General features: G+C 45.1%; 2 protein-coding genes across 22 annotated transcripts in view; one reads left to right on the forward strand and one right to left on the reverse strand.

Annotated features, from left to right (window-relative positions):
• PLXNB1 (plexin B1) overlaps positions 1 to 3,697 on the forward strand; it is a 29,191-nt gene extending 25,494 nt beyond the window's left edge. For 20 of the 21 annotated variants that reach the window (XM_082347300.1, XM_082347299.1, XM_082347298.1 and 17 more), the window contains 4 exons: positions 270 to 334; positions 476 to 551; positions 1,568 to 1,642; positions 2,955 to 3,697. In XM_082347300.1, coding sequence (XP_082203426.1) covers positions 270 to 334; positions 476 to 551; positions 1,568 to 1,642; positions 2,955 to 3,059 — 321 coding nt within the window. In that variant the 3' untranslated portion in view covers positions 3,060 to 3,697. Of the gene's footprint in view, positions 1 to 269; positions 335 to 475; positions 552 to 1,567; positions 1,643 to 2,204; positions 2,328 to 2,954 lie in introns of all 21 variants that reach the window. The other variant, XR_014232623.1, reaches the window with a different exon arrangement.
• Positions 1 to 17,999, reverse strand: part of LOC309608120 (protegrin-5-like) — a 111,574-nt gene that overhangs the window by 9,826 nt on the left and 83,749 nt on the right. Inside the window, exons 6-7 of the mRNA XM_082347516.1 lie at positions 2,533 to 3,030; positions 1,816 to 1,899 (exon numbers count right to left, since the gene is read on the reverse strand). The gene's annotated coding sequence lies outside the window, so the exon portion shown is untranslated. The remainder of the gene's footprint in view (positions 1 to 1,815; positions 1,900 to 2,532; positions 3,031 to 17,999) is intronic.

Below are 17,999 nucleotides of genomic sequence, written 5' to 3' on the forward strand. Positions count from 1 at the left end.
GGAGGCACGTGGAGCTGAGAGATGACCTTGGAGTGAGATGGTGGGAAGCTCAAGGTGATGACAGCAGAGATGGGACGTTGGGGGAGGGGTGACAGAAGGAATGAGGTGGGGTGGCCAACCATCCGGGTTGTCTGGGACTGAGGAGGTTTCCTGCGATTCGGGACTTAGTTTTAAAACTGAAACAGTGCTGGGAAAATTGGGACAGCTGGTCACCCTAACAGAAGCTCTCATCCTTCTTTTCCTTTCACTGTTCACCTGCTGGCACCCAGGACTCTCCCATCAACAAACTTCTGTATGCTCGGGATATTCCCCGGTACAAACGGATGGTGGAAAGGTACGAGGGAAAGGGACTGCATCTGGGGGATAATGGGTGGACAGATTGGTGGGTGTTTACAGCTGAGGCCCAGGGGTGGGCCTGGTGGGGTGAGGAGGGGTTTGCTTCCCCAGCGGCTGCCGGACCCATGATCTCTGGCAGGTACTACGCAGACATCAGACAGACCATCCCCGCCAGTGATCAAGAGATGAACTCCATCCTGGCCGAGCTGTCCCGGGTATGGCCCTCCTGCTTCTTGGGTTGGGCACAGGCCTTCTGCCACAAGGGTCCTGCCCCCTTCACACTGCTCCTTTGCAGGGAAGCCCTGGGGGCCTCAGCACAGTGTTCCCGCTGCCTCTCTCAAAGACCAGGGCTCCCAGTGTCTCATCAGAGAGCAGCAGGGGCCTTGTCCTAGCAGCTGCCACCTAACCTGACTCAGCCAGGTGTTTAGATGTCTGCAGCCCCTCGGGGCCTGTGGACCATAGTTCCAAGGCAGCGAGGTGGCGGGGATTCAGCCCCAGGACTGCCTGGGTCAGCCTGTCCACGTCTTCCTACTGCTCTGCTTTCCTTGGCACTATAGACATGCCCCCACCTACTCCTAAAACAGCCTCCAAACAGTCCAGTCCAGGGAATTTATAAACAATGTAAATCTGAAACCATGATGATGATGACCACAACCACAATAACAATAGCAGCTACAGTTTTGGGGTGTTGCCGTGTGTGGGGTGCTTTGATTACTTCTCATTTGATTCCCATGAAAGCTCTACAAGTTAGGTGATATCAACTCCATTGTCCTGAAGAGGAGGTTGAGGCTCAGAGATGTCCCCATGGAGGGGCCTGGGTGTGACCTCAGGAAAGACTTGAATGAGGTCAGAGCAGAACTATGCTGGGTCACAGCCTGTGAGCAGCACCTATTCTGCTTGGCTCTGCGATTGCCTGGGACGCCAGAGGGTCCCAGCTGGAGCCTGGACGGGGAGAGACACTGAGCCCCAGTGGAGACCCCAGGCCATGGTGAAACTACAGATCCAGGGTCTCTCCACCAAGGAGGCCCTTTGGTCCTATCCTGTCCCCAGCTTAGCACGTCTAGCCTGGCATCCCCTGTCTGTGGAGGGGCTCTGCTTCCCAGTGCAGGGCCCTGTTCCTTCCTCTACCTCCCAGCGCCCTCTTCCCCACTCCCCTTGCCTGGGGTCCTGGGCCTCCTCTGGTGGCTGGCAGCACCCCCTATCTCTGTAACCTCTTGTCTCTCCTCCCTAGAACTACTCTGGAGACCTGGGGGTGCGAGTGGCCCTGCACGAACTCTACAAGTATATCAACAAATACTATGACCAGGTGGGCAGAACCTGGGCATGGTCAGGATGATGTGAGAGGGTGACTAGCTCTGTGACGCAAGTGTGGGGCCTTCGGGTCTCCCCCAGGCACAGGGTGGTGGTGGGGGGCTGGGCCCTGGGCTCGGGAAGTGTTTGTTCTTCAGGTGTGCTTCCTGGTAGTGGCCCGGCTCTTACCTGCTGCCGCCCTCCCCATCCGGGCTCCTCAGCCGGGCTCCTGGGCATGGTGGTGGTGATGGATGGCTGGGGATCTACCAGGGCCTGGAGATGGTGTGCAGGATGTGCTGGGAGGGACACACAGCGGCCACCTGTGCCCCGACCCTGCGCTCGCTCGGAGCCCCACCTGAGACCACGTGTGGCAGTGTGCTGTGCAGGCCATCTCTGGGGTGTGGGCCTGGCTGGGCTGCATGCGCTGCCAGAGAGGAGGGTCTGGGTACAGGGTCTGGGGCAGATGAGGGTACAACAGAACCGGTAAGGGGGCTTTCTGGGGGATTCCTGGGCTGGGCCTCAGGATCAGAGCGTCCACCGGTCAACCCACTGAGTGCCTGCTGGAATCATCTACCCAGATGTTTGCGTGGCCCCAGGGATGTGGCCGTTGCTGTTGAGAGATGAGGGCCCTGCCTCGCGGCTCAGGCCTGGAGTGGGGGCAGGCATTTGACCCAGGAGTGATGCGCAAGCGTGAAGTCCAGGTGCCTTGCTCCGAGCAGTGTGGGTGCCGGTGTGGGGGAGGCGGGGCCGCGTGACACAGCTGTCCCCTTGTGGAGGCGTGGCCGGCGAGCCCCTCCTGTTCCCACCCTTCCCTCTGTGGCAGCCCCCCTTGTGGTTCTGTAGTTGTCCGTGTTTGGTCAATACCTGTCTCCCCTCCAGTGAGCCCCATGAGGGCAGGGATCATACCTGTCATCACTGCCGGGTCCCTGCTCCTTGTCCAGCACCCGGCACGTAGGAATTTAGGAACTGCTTGTTGCCTGGTGGGCGGGGGAGTCAGGATGGGTGGAGCAGGGCTTCCAGGGGGTTTGTGGCGGAGAAGACCAGCATGGTGGGTGAAGTTGGCCTCCACTCAAAACGATTTTACCGGGGAGGTGATATGCATTACCGTGAGTGCTAGGTCCTCACTAATCCTTAAAACCCCACAGTGACTCCGCTGTCATCATCCCCTCCCTGAGGGGGCCCTGAGGAAGTGAGTGCGGCGGCTCATAGGGTTTCTCGGGCCCCTACCCACACCTGCTGCGGTAGCTGTGGAGGCCTATTGAAGTCTGTGGCAAAGGCAGACGGCAGGCTGGCTGTCTCCCCCTGCTGAGTCGGTCTCTGTGTTTCAGATCATCACTGCCCTGGAGGAAGATGGCACGGCCCAGAAGATGCAGCTGGGCTATCGGCTCCAGCAGATCGCAGCGGCTGTAGAAAACAAGGTCACAGATCTGTAGGGACTTGGAGAGCCCTGGCCTGCTGTGCCTCAGCCCCGCCTGGGCAGCCCCAGAACCACGAGGGAGAGACCACCTTCTTAGATGCCTGTAGTGCCTGCCCAGCGGAGTTAGTGAAAGGTGGCTCCAAGTCTCCTGGTGGCTCTGGCCTGGGCCCTACTGGACTCATCTCGCAGGCCTGGGGCCTTGAGGCTGATGGAGTGGTGACCCTGAGGCCAGTGACCCTGCGGGCTACTTTCTGTGTGACGTTAGTCTGAGGGAAACTGGGGACTAAGGGCTTCCAGAGAGTGGCTGGAAGGGCCTCCAGCCCCTGGGGAGACTGTACTGCTCCTGAACACTGGCTTTTATCCCAGGGGATTCAGAGAGGAAGGAGGAGAGCCCCCACTTCCTGCCCCGCCCTCCTCCTCCACCATCCCTGACCTCGTTAGCTGCCTCTGGCCATGTTGCTGCTGCCACGTTCCTAGGTCGGAGAGATGAATGCCTTTCCTAGGCCGCTGCAAACTGACCTCTCAGCAGGGCTGGCTGCTTCAGGGCCACCCTGCCACCGAGGCAGCCAGGAGTGAGGGGTGTCTGTTGCAGGGGGTCCTCGGGGAGAATGGTGGCCCTACTGACCCGGCTCTTCATTAAAGGATAACACACTGTCTGGCGTCTGAGATGTGGGCTTGGCCCAGCCCTCCCTTAGCTGGAGGGTGGCAGCTGTGCCTGGCAGGCACCATGGGGAGGTGGGATCTGCAGCCTCCAGGAGGTCTCATGGCACCCACAGAATGCTCCAGATCACAGGGCTGGCTGGGTTCTCCTTGACTCCTGGGCAGGGCTTGCTGGAGTCAAAGCTGCTGTGAAGGAAGTGAGAACCCCATCCAGGACGGGGCTGGGGGGCCTGAAACCCAAGGTGCAGGGGTCTGTGGTTTCTTCAAGCAGGTCTGCCTTATCAGCAATTTGAGTGTTCAAATTTCTCCTTTCCTGTTGCATTTGTTTTGAAAGGAACTGGGAAAGGATGGCATCACTGTAGTGAACTCCAGGCGGAGTGGATCTTGGGGCCCTTTTCGTCGGTAGCTTCTAGACTCCCTGAACCCCTGTAGCCTGGGCTGTTCTGAGGGGCTTCTGGTTACTGGGTTGTCTTCTAAGTCAAGGTATTTTGGGTGCAGATAACCCAACTGTCTGCCTGCGTGAAGGCCACCTTGTTTGGGTTTCCTGATTTGTAGCTGGAGGTGAGCTTCGAGACTGTCTCAGCTGGATCTTGTATTGCTGGCTGGGTCTACACGGCTGGGGCTTGATGCCCCCTTGACTGAGACCACCCTTGGCCTCCACAGGAGGCCAGCCTACTGAACAGAGGTGAGTCGATGGCCCTCCAGCCTTCAGGTCCTCACAAGGTTCTCCCCCATGGCTCTCTGCTTATAGCCCAGAGACCCTCTAGCCTTCCTTCCCCTCTGACACAGAGGCCCCACCCCCCAACTTAGGGGTCTTCATTGGGGGTTTGAAGAGACACAGGCTAATATGAGTCCAGGAAGAGTCCTCTTCCCTCCCTCTTATTGGCCCTAAATAGTGCCTTCTCAAGGTCCTTGTCCCTAAGATGGCAGGAGCCACATTGGTGTGTCCATGCCCACTGTAGTCACCACTGCTATTCTCTGCTCTAATGTCCTTCCCTCCTCATTTCTGCCTGATGTCCAGACCACAGTCAGAGACAGGTCAGCCAGCAGTCAGGCACTGTCAGTCATTCCGGTGTGTGAGCTTTAGTGCTTCAAATGTGTGCTCCTGCCAGGTCTTTGTAGTGGCTCAGAATGGGTCTGACTCCTTCATCTGGCCAAACCATGGAGTTGATCCCCCACTGTGACAATCTCAGGGAGCAGGGCTGATGGGGAATTCAGTTTGGGGTGGACGTCAAGCAGGCCCGGAGAGGGAGGGAGCCTGGTTGACACCACAGGGGCCGTGACAGACTCGTGCCTCTGTTCAGGGCTCAGGCCCCTACAGGTCCTAGGAGGCCTATAACAGGGTCGGTGAGGGCTCTGGGGAGAGGAAAACTATGTACCTGCACACCTGGCAGCTGTGACTATTGAACATGTTCTGAGTAATTCACTTTCATGTCTCAGCCCTCACAGAATGTTGTTCTAATAAAAGATACAAAGAACACAAACCTGCACAATAAGATAGGAACTTCTAAGTCTTCATTCAAACACCACAGCTGCAAGTGGAGATTCTAAACCTGACAGAACTTAAGGATTCTAATTGGGTCTTGGCCACAATTTCAGTGTAGGACATTTGTCATTCAGGTTGATCAATCTCTTTATTCTGATCAAGACTGCAAAAAGTGCCCTCACCTACTACATTACCCATAAACATGTTAGTATGCAAAGGACCTTCGTTTCTCATCACTGGGGACACCTTAAGGAGATTAGGGAGTGACTTGCTTCATTAAGTGAACTTTCACCAACTTAAATATCAGAGTAATTGTCCAGTTAGAGGACCAGGAGCTCCGTATCTTTTTTTTTTTTTTAGTGAAGTATAGTTGACTTACAGTGTTTCAGGTGTACAGCAAAGTGATTGATATATATATATATTTTTTTCAGATTCTTTCCATTATAGGTTATTGCAAGATACTAAATATAGTTGCCTGTGCTATACAGTAAGTCCTTTTAGTTTATTTTATATGTAGTAGTATGTATCTGTTAATCCCCAATTCCTAATTTATCCCTCCCTCCTTTCCGCTTTGGTAACCGTAAGTTTGTTTTCTATGTCTAGAGTCTATTTCAGTTTTGTAAATAAGTTCATTTGTATCACTTTTTTAGATTCCACATATAAGCGATATATGATATTTGTCTTTGTCTGACTCACTCCTCTCAGCATGATAATCTCTGGGTCCATCCATGTTGCTGCAAATGGCATTATTTTATTCTTTTTCATGGCTGAGTAATATTCCATTGTATATATATACCACATGTTCTTTATCCATTCATCTGTTCATGGACATTTCTTGGTTGTTGTAAATAGTGCTGCTATGAACATTGGGGTGGGTTTATCTTTTTGAATTAGAGTTTTCATCTTTTCTGGATATATGCCTAGGAGTGGGATTGCTGGAAAATATGGTAACTCTATTTTACTTTTTTAAGGAACCTTCATACCATTCCCCATAGTGGCTGCACCAATTTACATTTCCACCAAGAGTACAGGAGGGTTCTCTTTTCCTCACACCCCCTCTAGCATTTATTATTTGTAGACTTTTAAAAAGATTTATTATTTATTTATTTATTTTATTTTTGGCTGTGTTGGGTCTTAGTTGCAGCACACGGGATCTTCACTGAGGCATGCAGGATCATGTGGCACGTGAGCTTTTCTCTAGTTGTGGCGTGCGGGTTTTCTCTAGTTGTGGTGTGCAGGCTCCAAGGTGTGTGGGCTCTGTAGTTGTGGTGCGTGGGCTCTGTAGTTGTGGTGCGTGGGTTCCAGAGCATGTGGGTTCTGTAGTTTGCTGCACGCGGGCTCTAGTTGAGGTGCACAAGCTTAGTAGTTGTGGCACGAGGGCTTAGTTGCCCCGAGGCATGTGGGATCCTAGTTCCCTGATCAGGGGTCGAACCCGCGTGCCCTGCGTTGTAAGGCAGATTCTTTACCACTGGACCACAAGGGAAGTCCCTATTCGTAGAATTTTTGGCGATGGTCATTCTGACGAGTATGAGGTGATACATCAATTGTGGATTTGATTTGCATTTCTCTAATAATTAGTGATGTTGGCCATCTTTTCATGTGCCTGTTGGTAATCAGGATGTCTTCCTTGGAGAAATGTTACTTAAGTTTTCTGCATATTATTTAATTGGGTTGTTTTTTTGACGTTGAGCTGTATGAGTTCTTTGTACATTTTGGAAATTAATCCCTCAAATTTCCATCATATGCAAATATTTTCTCCAAAATCATATGGTGTCTTCTTGTTTCGTTTATGGATGTTTTGCTGTACAAAAGCATTTAAGCTTACTTATTTATTTTTTTAATTTTAAAATGTTATCAGAGTATAGTTGATATACAATGTTGTGCTAGTTTCAGGTATACAACAAATGATTCATTATACATATTTGTATATCCACTATTTTTCAAATTCTTTTCTCTTATAGATTAGGACAGATTATCAAGTAGAGTTCCCTGTGCTATGCAGTAGGTCCTTCTTGATTATCATATATATCTGTGTGTGTGTGTGTGTGTGTATATATATATATATATATATATATATATATATATATGTATATTAGGGTATATGTTTTAATCCCAACCTCCTAACTTATCCCTCCCCCCACCCGAACTTTCCCTTTGGTCATGATAAGTTAGTTTTCTAAGTCTGGGAGTCTGTTTCTGTTTGGTTAATTAGTTCATTGGTATCATGTTTTAGATTGCACCTATAAGTGATACAATATAATATTCGTCTTTCTGTGTGTGACCTACTTGACTTAGTGGGATCATCTCCAGGTCCATCCATGTTGCTGCAAATGGCATGATTTCATTCTTTCTTAGGGTTGAGAAATATCCCATTGTATATATGTAGCACATCTTGTGTAGCCATACCTATGTCGATGGACATTTTGGGTGCTTCCATGCTTTGGGTATTGTAAATAGTGCTGCAATGAACGTTGGGGTGTAGATGTCTTTTCGAAGGATGGTTTTCTCCAGGCATACACCCAGGAGTGGGATTGCCGGATCTCATGATTACTCTATTTTTAGTGTTTTATAAAACCTCCATAGTGTTCTCCGTAGTGGCTGGTAGCAAGTTCCATTCCCAGCAGCAGCGGAGGAGGGATGTCTTTTCTCCACGCCCTCTCCAGCATTTATTGTTTGTAGACTTTGTGATGATTGGTGCCTGATTATACCTTGTTGTCGTTTTGATTTGCATTTCTCTAACAATTAGCGATGCTGAGGATCATTTCATGTGTTTTTTTTTTTTTTTTAATGTGAGTAAAATTTTACCTCTTGAAACTGGCTTCTGAAAGTCGGCCCTGTTTTGAATTCTTTTTCTATTACCTACCGCGCGATATCTCTCGAAGGCAGGGGTCATTTAGAGCCCCACAGGCCTTGTGAGTATTAAGTTCCCCTAAGTACTGGTTTTAAGGTTGTTGTTACGGAAAACGGCCACAAGGCAGCAGCATTTCTTCATGCCCGACTCTGGTAACTCGGGCAACCTGAGCCTAGCAAAAGTCATGTTCCTGGGTTGTAAATTAGAGTGCAAAGTGCCAGAAGAAACAAACGAGGGCTTGTGCCTTTTTACTTCTTCCCCCTTACCCTTCACCCTCCCAGTCAAATCCCAACCCCTGCAAAAGTGCTGTGCTGAGGGTGATGTCCTAGGTAGTTGGAGCGACTCTAAGGAAGGAGGCTGGAAGTGGAAACCCCACCACCAGGAGATGTGGAGACAGGGAGACTTTCAAAGCTCTTTCAGCCCAGAGTGTCCATCATTTTTGGGGTGCCATAGGCTTGGTGTAGCTGGAGGAGGGTCTGCTTGGATATGGAGATTGTGGTCCCACCCAGAGGAGACCAGGCACTCCAGGTACAAGGGGGGCTCATTTGCTGGCACCTCCCCCCTAGCTCCCTCAGCCCCACGACAGTCCAGCCCTGGGATCCAGGCCTGCTCAAGTTCCAGGGATGTGACACCAGCCCAGGCTGCTGAGGCCTGAGGGGACTATAGTAGGCACTTGTTTTCATTTTTCTCTTCTAATGTAATTTGTATCTTCTATTGAAGTATAGTTGGTTTACAATGCTGTGTTTGTTTGAGGTGTACAGCAACCTGATTGTTATACATGTTTCTATTCCTTTTCGGATTCTGTTCCCATTCCAGGTTATTAGAGAGTGTTGAGGAGAGTTCCCTTTGCTGTCTAGTAGGTCCTTGTTGATTATCCCATATATTAGGGTGTATGTTTTAATCCGAACCTCCTAATTTATCTCTCCCCCCACCCCAACTTTGCCTTTGGTCACACTAAGTTAGTTTTCTATGTCTGGGAGTCTGTTTCTGTTTGGTTAATTAGTTCATTGGTATCAAGTTTTAGTTTGCACCTATAAGTGATATCATATGATATTTGTCTTTCTCTGTGTGACTTAGTGGGATCATCTCTAGGTCCATCCATGTTGCTGCAAATGGCGTGATTTCATTCTTTCTTAGGGTTGAGAAATATTCCATTTTATATATGTAGCATATCTTGTGTAGCCATACCTATGTCGATGGACATTTTGGGTGCTTCCATGCTTCAGGTATTTTAAATAATGCTGCAATGAATGTTGGGTGCGGGTGTCTTTTTCTTCTTTTTAAAGGGTTAATTTTCTATCTTTTTTTATGTTATGTTATTTATTTATTTTTGGCTGCATTGGGGCTTCATTGCAGTACGTGGGCTTCTCACTGTGGTGCCTTCTCTTGTTGTGGAGCACAGGCTCTAGGTGCTCAGGCTCAGTAGTTGTGGCTCACAGGCTCTAGAGTGCAGGCTCAGTAGTTGTGGCGCATGGGCTTAGGTGCTCTGCGGCATGTAGGTTCTTCCTGGACCAGGGATCGAACCCGTGTCCCCTGCATTGTCAGGCGGATTCTTAACCACTGCGCCACCAGGGAAGTCTGCACGTGTCTTTTCGAAGGATGGTTTTCTCCCGCCATACGCCCAGGAGTGGGATTGCCAGATCTTATAATCGCTCTATTTTTAGTGTTTTATAAAACCTCCATAGTGGCTGGTAGCCATTTCCACTCCCAGCAGCAGCAGAGGAGGGTTTTCTTTTCTCCACGCCCTCTCCAGCATTTATTGTTTGTAGACTTTATGATGACTAGTGCCTGATCGTACCTTGTTGTCGTTTTGGTGTGCATTTTTCTAAGAATTAGGGATGCTGAAGATCTTTTCATGTCCTTTTTTTTTTTTTTAACGTGGTGTAAAATTTACCTCTTGTAGTTGGCTTCAGGAGGGCAGATACCATTTACTGCCTCACCTCCTCCTCCACGCTTACCATTTCCCTATGAGTGTACCTGTGCTCAGGCTCGTGCATGTGGTCCGGGCCCCTGTGCTTTCCTGTCTCCATTATTGGAGCAGTTTCCTGGGTTTTGGGTGGCCCAGCGCGGGTCCTTCTGTGCTTCTTGCTTCTTCCACCATCTCCTTGTACTTCATTCAGTCCTGTGGTTTCCTATCTACTCCTCACCCCTTCAGTAGCTTCATACATTTCTCCTTTATTTCTGTCAAGTTTTGGTTCACATATTCGAAGCGAGTTATAAATATTTACAATTTGTATATCTTTGTGTTTTGATCATTTTATCATTTTGAACATTTTATTTCTAGTAATACTTCCTCCCTTAAAGTCTATTTGAATACCTTTTAACATCTATTGTATAAATTATCAAGTGATAATTTCCTTTAAGGAGTTACTGAGGTACAGTTAAAAGCTGGGCTTCTAAGTGAATGGTTTTGTCCTTCTATCATCAAGTCACACATTTTCTACAGTTTCTTTTCTTTTTAGAAGTAATTGTAACTCTGGAAACATATTCATTTCCATATTAACAGATTTTACTACTTTTAAAACTATGGTTTTTATTTTATTTTGTTTTATTTTATTTTATTTTTTTAACATCTTTATTGGAGTATAATTGCTTTACACTGGTGTGTTAGTTTCTGCTGTATAACAAAGTGAATCAGCTATACATATACATACATCCCCATATCTCCTCCCTCTTGCGTCTCCCTCCCACCCTCCCTATCCCACCCCTCTAGGTGGTCACAAAGCATGAGCTGATCTCCCTGTGCTATGCAGCTACTTCCCACTAGCTATCTGTTTTACATTTGGTAGTGTATATATGTCCATGGCACTCTCTCACTTCGTCCCAGCTTACCCTTCCCCCCCCATGTCTTCAAGTCCATTCTCTATGTCTGCGTCTTTATTCCTTTATTTCTGTCCTGCCCCGAGGTTCTTCAGAACCGTTTTTTTTTTTTTTTTTTTTTAGATTCCATTCTCCTGAAAGCAATATTCTGGTAAGAGTATTATATAAATTTATTTGAATGAGTTTTTAACCTCCATTATTTCTTTTAATTAAAGATACAATATCATTAAAGCAAACCCTCCTACCCTGTTGGTGGGAATGTAATTGGTAATGGCCATATGGAGGTTCCTTAAAATGTAAAATTAGAACTACCATATGATCTAGCAATCCCACTCCTGGTCATATGTTCGGAAAAGAGGAAAACTCTAATTGGAAAAGATACATGCACCCCAACGTTCATGGCAGCACTGTTTACAATAGTGCAGACATGGAAGCGACCTAAATACCTAAATGTTTATCAACAGATGAATGGATATAGAAGACGACATATATATATATCACACACACACACACACAAAATGGAATATTACTCAGCCATAAAAAAAGAATGAAATCATGCCATTTGTAGCAATATGGATGGACCTGGAGATGATCACACTAAGTCAAGTAAGTCAGAGAAAGACAAATATCCTAAGATATCACTTATACGTGGAATTGAAAACAGTGATACAAATGAACTCTTTAACAAAACAGACGTAGATTCACAGACATCGAAAACAAACTTATGGTTACCAAAGGGGAAAGGGGAAGGTGTATAAATTAGGAGTTTGGGATTAAAATATATACACTACTATATATAAAAAAAAGAACAAGGGCCTACTGTATAGCACAGGAAATCATATTCAATATCATCTAATAAATGGAAAAGAGTCTGAAAAAGTGTTTATATGTATACACACATATTTATACATATATATACATACACACATATAACTGAATCACTTTGCTGTACACCTGAAACTAACAGAACATTGTAATCAACTATAGTTTAAATACTACAGTATCGGGACTTCCCTGGTGGTGTAGTGGTTAAGAATCCGACTGCCAATGCAGGGGACATGGGTTCGAGCCCTGGTCTGGGAAGATCCCACATGCCACGGAGCAACTAAGCCCGCATGCCACAACTACAGAGCCTGCACCATAGAGCCCGCGAGCCACAGATACTGAAGCCAGAGCGCCTAGAGCCCATGCTAGGCAACAAAAGAAGCCACTGCAACAAGAAGCCCGCGCACCACAATGAAGAGTAGCCCCTGCTTGCCGCAACTAGAGAAAGCTTGCGTGCAGCAACGAAGACCCAACGCAGCCAAAAATAAAATAGAAAATAAATTTATTAAAAAAAAAATGTCGAAGGATTAACCAAGATGGCGGAGTAGAAGGACGTGCTCTCACTCCCTCTTGCGAGAGCACCAGAATCACAACTGGCTGCTGGACAATCATTGACAGGAAGACCCTGGACTTCACCAAGGACGATACCCCACGTCCAAGGACAGAGGAGAAGCCACAGTGAGACGGTAGGAGGGGCGCAATCAGAGTAAAATCTAATCCCATAACTGCTGGGTTGGTGACTCACAGACTGGCGAACACTTATACCACAGAAGTCCACCCACTGGAGTGAAGGTTCTGAGCCCGTCAGGCTTCCCAACCTGGGGGTCCGGCAACGGGAGGAGGAATTCCTAGAAAATCAGACTTTGAAGCCTAGTGGGAATTGATTGCAGGACTTTGACAGGACTGGGGGAAACAGAGACCCCACTCTTGGAGGGCACACACAAAGTAGTGTGCACATTGGGACCTAGAGAAAGGAGCAGTGACCCTGGGGGAGACTGAACCAGACCTACCTGCTGGTGTTGGGGGGTCTCCTGCAGAGGTGGGGGGTGGCTCTGTTTCATTGTGGGGACAAGGACACTGGCAGCGGAGGTTCTGGGAAGTGCTCCTTGGCGTGAGCCCTCCCAGAGTCTGCCATTAACCCCACCAAAGAGCCCAGGTAGGCTCCAGTGTTGGGTTGCCTCAGGCAAAACAACCAACAGGGAGGGAACCCAGCCCCACCCATCAACAGTCAAGTGGATTAAAGTTTTACTGAGCTCTGACCGCCACAGCAACAGTCAGCTCTACCCACCACCAGAGCCTCCCATCAAGCCTCTTAGATAGCCTCAACCACCAGAGGGCAGACAGCAGAAGCAAGAAAAACTACAATCCTGCAGCCTGTGGACCAAAAACCATAGTTACAGAAAGATAGACAAGATGAAAAGGCAGAGGGCTATGTACCAGATGAAGGAACAAGAAAAAACCCCAGAAAAACAACTAAATGAAGTGGAGATAGGCAACCTTCCAGAAAAAGAATTCAGAATAATGATAGTGAAGATGATCCAGGACCTCGGAATAAGAATGGAGGCAAAGATTGAGAAGATGCAAGAAATGATTAACAAAGAATTAAAGAACAAACAAACAGAGATGACCAATACAATAATGGAAATGAAAACTACACTAGAAGGAATCAATAGCAGAATAACTGAGGCAGAAGAACGGATAAGTGACCTGGAAGACAGAATGGTGGAATTCACTGCTGCGGAACAGACTAAAGAAAAAAGAATGAAAAGAAATGAAGACAGCCTAAGAGACCTCTGGGACAACATTAAACGCAACAACATTCGCATTATAGGGGTCCCAGAAGGTGAAGAGAGAGAGAAAGGACCAGAGAAAATATTTGAAGAGATTATAGTCGAAAACTTCCCTAACATGGGAAAGGAAATAGCCACCCAAGTCCAGGAAGCGCAGAGAGTCCCATACAGGATAAACCCAAGGAGAAACACGCCGAGACACATAGTAATCAAAGTGGCAAAAATTAAAGACAAAGAAAAATTATTGAAAGCAGCAAGGGAAAAACGACAAATAACATACAAGGGAACTCCCATAAGGTTAACAGCTGATTTCTCAGCAGAAACTCTGCAAGCCAGAAGGGAGTGGCATGATATACTTAAAGTGATGAAAGGGAAGAACCTACAACCAAGATTACTCTACCCGACAAGGATCTCATTTAGATTTGATGGAAAAATCAAAAGCTTTACAGACAAGCAAAAGCTAAGAGAATTCAGCACCACCAAACCAGCTCTACAACAAATGCTAAAGGAACTTCTCTAAGTGGGAAACACAAGAGAAGAAAAGGACCTACAAAAGCAAACCCAAAACAATTAAGAAAATGGTCATAGGAACATACATATCGATGATTACCTTAAACGTGAATGGATTAAATGCCCCAACCAAAAGACATAGACTGGCTGAATGGATACAAAAACAAGACCCATATATATGCTGTCTACAAGAGACCCACTTTAGACCTAGGGACACATACAGACTGAAAGTGAGGGGATGGAAAAAGATATTCCATGCAAATGGAAATCAAAAGAAAGCTGGAGTAGCTATACTCATATCAGATAAAATAGACTTTAAAATAGAGAATGTTACAAGAGACAAGGAAGGACACTACATAATGATCAAGGGATCAATCCAAGAAGAAGATATAACAATTATAAATATATATGCACCCAACATAGGAGCACCTCAATACATAAGGCAACTGCTAACAGCTATAAAAGAGGAAATTGACAGTTACACAATCATAGTGGGGGACTTTAACACCTCACTTACACCAATGGACAGATCATCCAAAATGAAAATAAATAAGGAAACAGAAGCTTTAAATGACACAATAGACCAGATAGATTTAATTGATATATATAGGACATTCCATCCAAAAACAGCAGATAACACGTTCTTCTCAAGTGTGCACGGAACATTCTCCAGGATAGATCACATCTTGGGTCACAAATCAAGCCTCAGTAAATTTAAGAAAATTGAAATTACATCAAGCATCTTTTCTGACCACAACGCTATGAGATTAGAAATGAATTACAGGGAAAAAAACGTAAAAAAGACAAACACATGGAGGCTAAACAATACGTTACTAAATAACCAAGAGATCACTGAAGAAATCAAAGAGGAAATAAAAAAATACCTAGAGACAAATGACAATGAAAACACGACGACCCAAAACCTATGGGATGCAGCAAAAGCAGTTCTAAGAGGGAAGTTTATAGCTATACAAGCCTACCTAAAGAAACAAGAAAAATCTCAAGTAAACAATCTAACCTTACACCTAAAGAAACTAGAGAAAGAAGAACAAACAAAACCCAAAGTTAGCAGAAGGAAAGAAATCATAAAGATCAGAGCAGAAATAAATGAAATAGAAACAAAGAAAACAATAGCAAAGATCAATAAAACTAAAAGTTGGTTCTTTGAGAAGATAAACAAAATTGATAAGCCATTAGCCAGACTCATCAAGAAAAAGAGGGAGAGGACTCAAATCAATAAAATCAGAAATGAAAAAGGAGAAGTTACAACAGACACTGCAGAAATACAAAGCATCCTAAGAGACTACTACAAGCAACTTTATGCCAATAAAATGGACAACCTGGAAGAAATGGACAAATTCTTAGAAAGGTATAACCTTCCAAGACTGAACCAGGAAGAAACAGAAAATATGAACAGACCAATCACAAGTAATGAAATTGAAACTGTGATTAAAAATCTTCCAACAAACAAAAGTCCAGGACCAGATGGCTTCACAGGTGAATTCTATCAAACATTTAGAGAAGAGCTAACACCTATCCTTCTCAAACTCTTCCAAAAAATTGCAGAGGAAGGAACACTCCCAAACTCATTCTATGAGGCCACCATCACCCTGATACCAAAACCAGACAAAGACACTACAAAAAAAGAAAATTACAGACCAATATCACTGTTGAATATAGATGCAAAAATCCTCAACAAAATACTAGCAAACAGAATCCAATAGCACATTAAAAGGATCATACACCACGATCAAGTGGGATTTATCCCAGGGATGCAAGGATTCTTCAATATACGCAAATCAATCAATGTGATACACCATATTAACAAATTGAAGAAGAAAAACCATATGATCATCTCAATAGATGCAGAAAAAGCTTTTGACAAAATTCAACACCCATTTATGATAAAAACTCTCCAGAAAGTGGGCATAGAGGGAACCTACCTCAACATAATAAAGGCCATATATGACAAACCCACAGCAAACATCATTCTCAACGGTGAAAAACTGAAAGCATTTCCTCTAAGATCAGGAACGAGACAAGGATGTCCACTCTCACCACTATTATTCAACATAGTTTTGGAAGTTTTAGCCACAGCAATCAGAGAAGAAAAATAAATAAAAGGAATACAAATTGGAAAAGAAGAAGTAAAACTGTCACTGTTTGCAGATGACATGATACTATACATAGAGAATCCTAAAAATGCCACCAGAAAACTGCTAGAGCTAATTAATGAATATGGTAAAGTTGCAGGATACAAAATTAATGCACAGAAATCTCTTGCATTCCTATACACTAATGATGAAAAATCTGAAAGAGAAATTATGGAAACACTCCCATTTACCATTGCAACAAAAAGAATAAAATACCTAGGAATAAACCTACCTAGGGAGACAAAAGACCTGTATGCAGAAAACTATAAGACACTGATGAAAGAAATTAAAGATGATACCAACAGATGGAGAGATATACCATGTTCTTGGATTGGAAGAATCAACATTGTGAAAATGAGTATACTACCCAAAGCAATCTACAGATTCAATGCAATCCCTATCAAATTACCAATGGCATTTTTTACGGAGCTAGAACAAATCATCTTAAAATTTGTATGGAGACACAAAAGACCCCGAATAGCCAAAGCAGTCTTGAGGCAAAAAAATGGAGCTGGAGGAATCAGACTCCCTGACTTCAGACTATACTACAAAGCTACAGTAATCAAGACAATATGGTACTGGCACAAAAACAGAAACATAGATCAATGGAACAAGATAGAAAGCCCGGAGATTAACCCACGCACCTATGGTCAACTAATCTATGACAAAGGAGGCAAAGATATACAATGGAGAAAAGACAGTCTCTTCAATAAGTGGTGCTGGGAAAACTGGACAGCTACATGTAAAAGAATGAAATTAGAATACTCCCTAACACCATACACAAAAATAAACTCAAAATGGATTAGAGACCTAAATATAAGACTGGACACTATAAAACTCTTAGAGGAAAACATAGGAAGAACACTCTTTGACATAAATCACAGCAAGATCTTTTTTGATCCACCTCCTAGAGTAATGGAAATAAAAACAAAAATAAACAAATGGGACCTAATGAAACTTCAAAGCTTTTGCACAGCAAAGGAAACCATAAACAAGACGAAAAGACAACCCTCAGAATGGGAGAAAATATTTGCAAACGAATCAACGGACAAAGGATTAATCTCCAAAATATATAAACAGCTCATTCAGCTCAATATTAAAGAAACAAACACCGCAATCCAAAAATGGGCAGAAGACCTAAATAGACATTTCTCCAAAGAAGACATACAGACGGCCACGAAGCACATGAAAAGATGCTCAACATCACTAATTATTAGAGAAATGCAAATCAAAACTACAATGAGGTATCACCTCACTCCTGTTAGAATGGGCATCATCAGAAAATCTACAAACAACAAATGCTGGAGAGGGTGTGGAGAAAAGGGAACCCTCTTGCATTGTTGGTGGGAATGTAAATTGATACAGCCACTATGGAGAACAATATGGAGGTTCCTTAAAAAACTAAAAATAGAATTACCATATGACCCAGCAATCCCACTACTGGGCACATACCCAGAGAAAACCATAATTCAAAAAGACACATGCACCCGAATGTTCATTGCAGCACTATTTACAATAGCCAGGTCATGGAAGCAACCTAAATGCCCATCAACAGACGAATGGATAAAGAAGTTGTGGTACATATATACAATGGAATATTACTCAGCCATAAAAAGGAACGAAATTGAGTCATTTGTTGAGAAGTGGATGGATCTAGAGACTGTCATACAGAGTGAAGTAAGTCAGAAAGAGAAAAACAAATATCGTATATTAATGCATGTATGTGGAACCTAGAAAAATGGTACAGATGAGCCGGTTTGCAGGGCAGAAGTTGAGACACAGATGTAGAGAATGGACATATGGACACCAAGGGGGGAAAACTGCGGTGGGGTGGGGATGGTGGTGTGCTGAATTGGGCGAT

The sequence above is a fragment of the Balaenoptera borealis genome (genome assembly GCF_965194805.1).
Source record: "Balaenoptera borealis genome assembly, chromosome: 12".
Classification (NCBI taxonomy): Eukaryota; Metazoa; Chordata; class Mammalia; order Artiodactyla; family Balaenopteridae; genus Balaenoptera; species Balaenoptera borealis.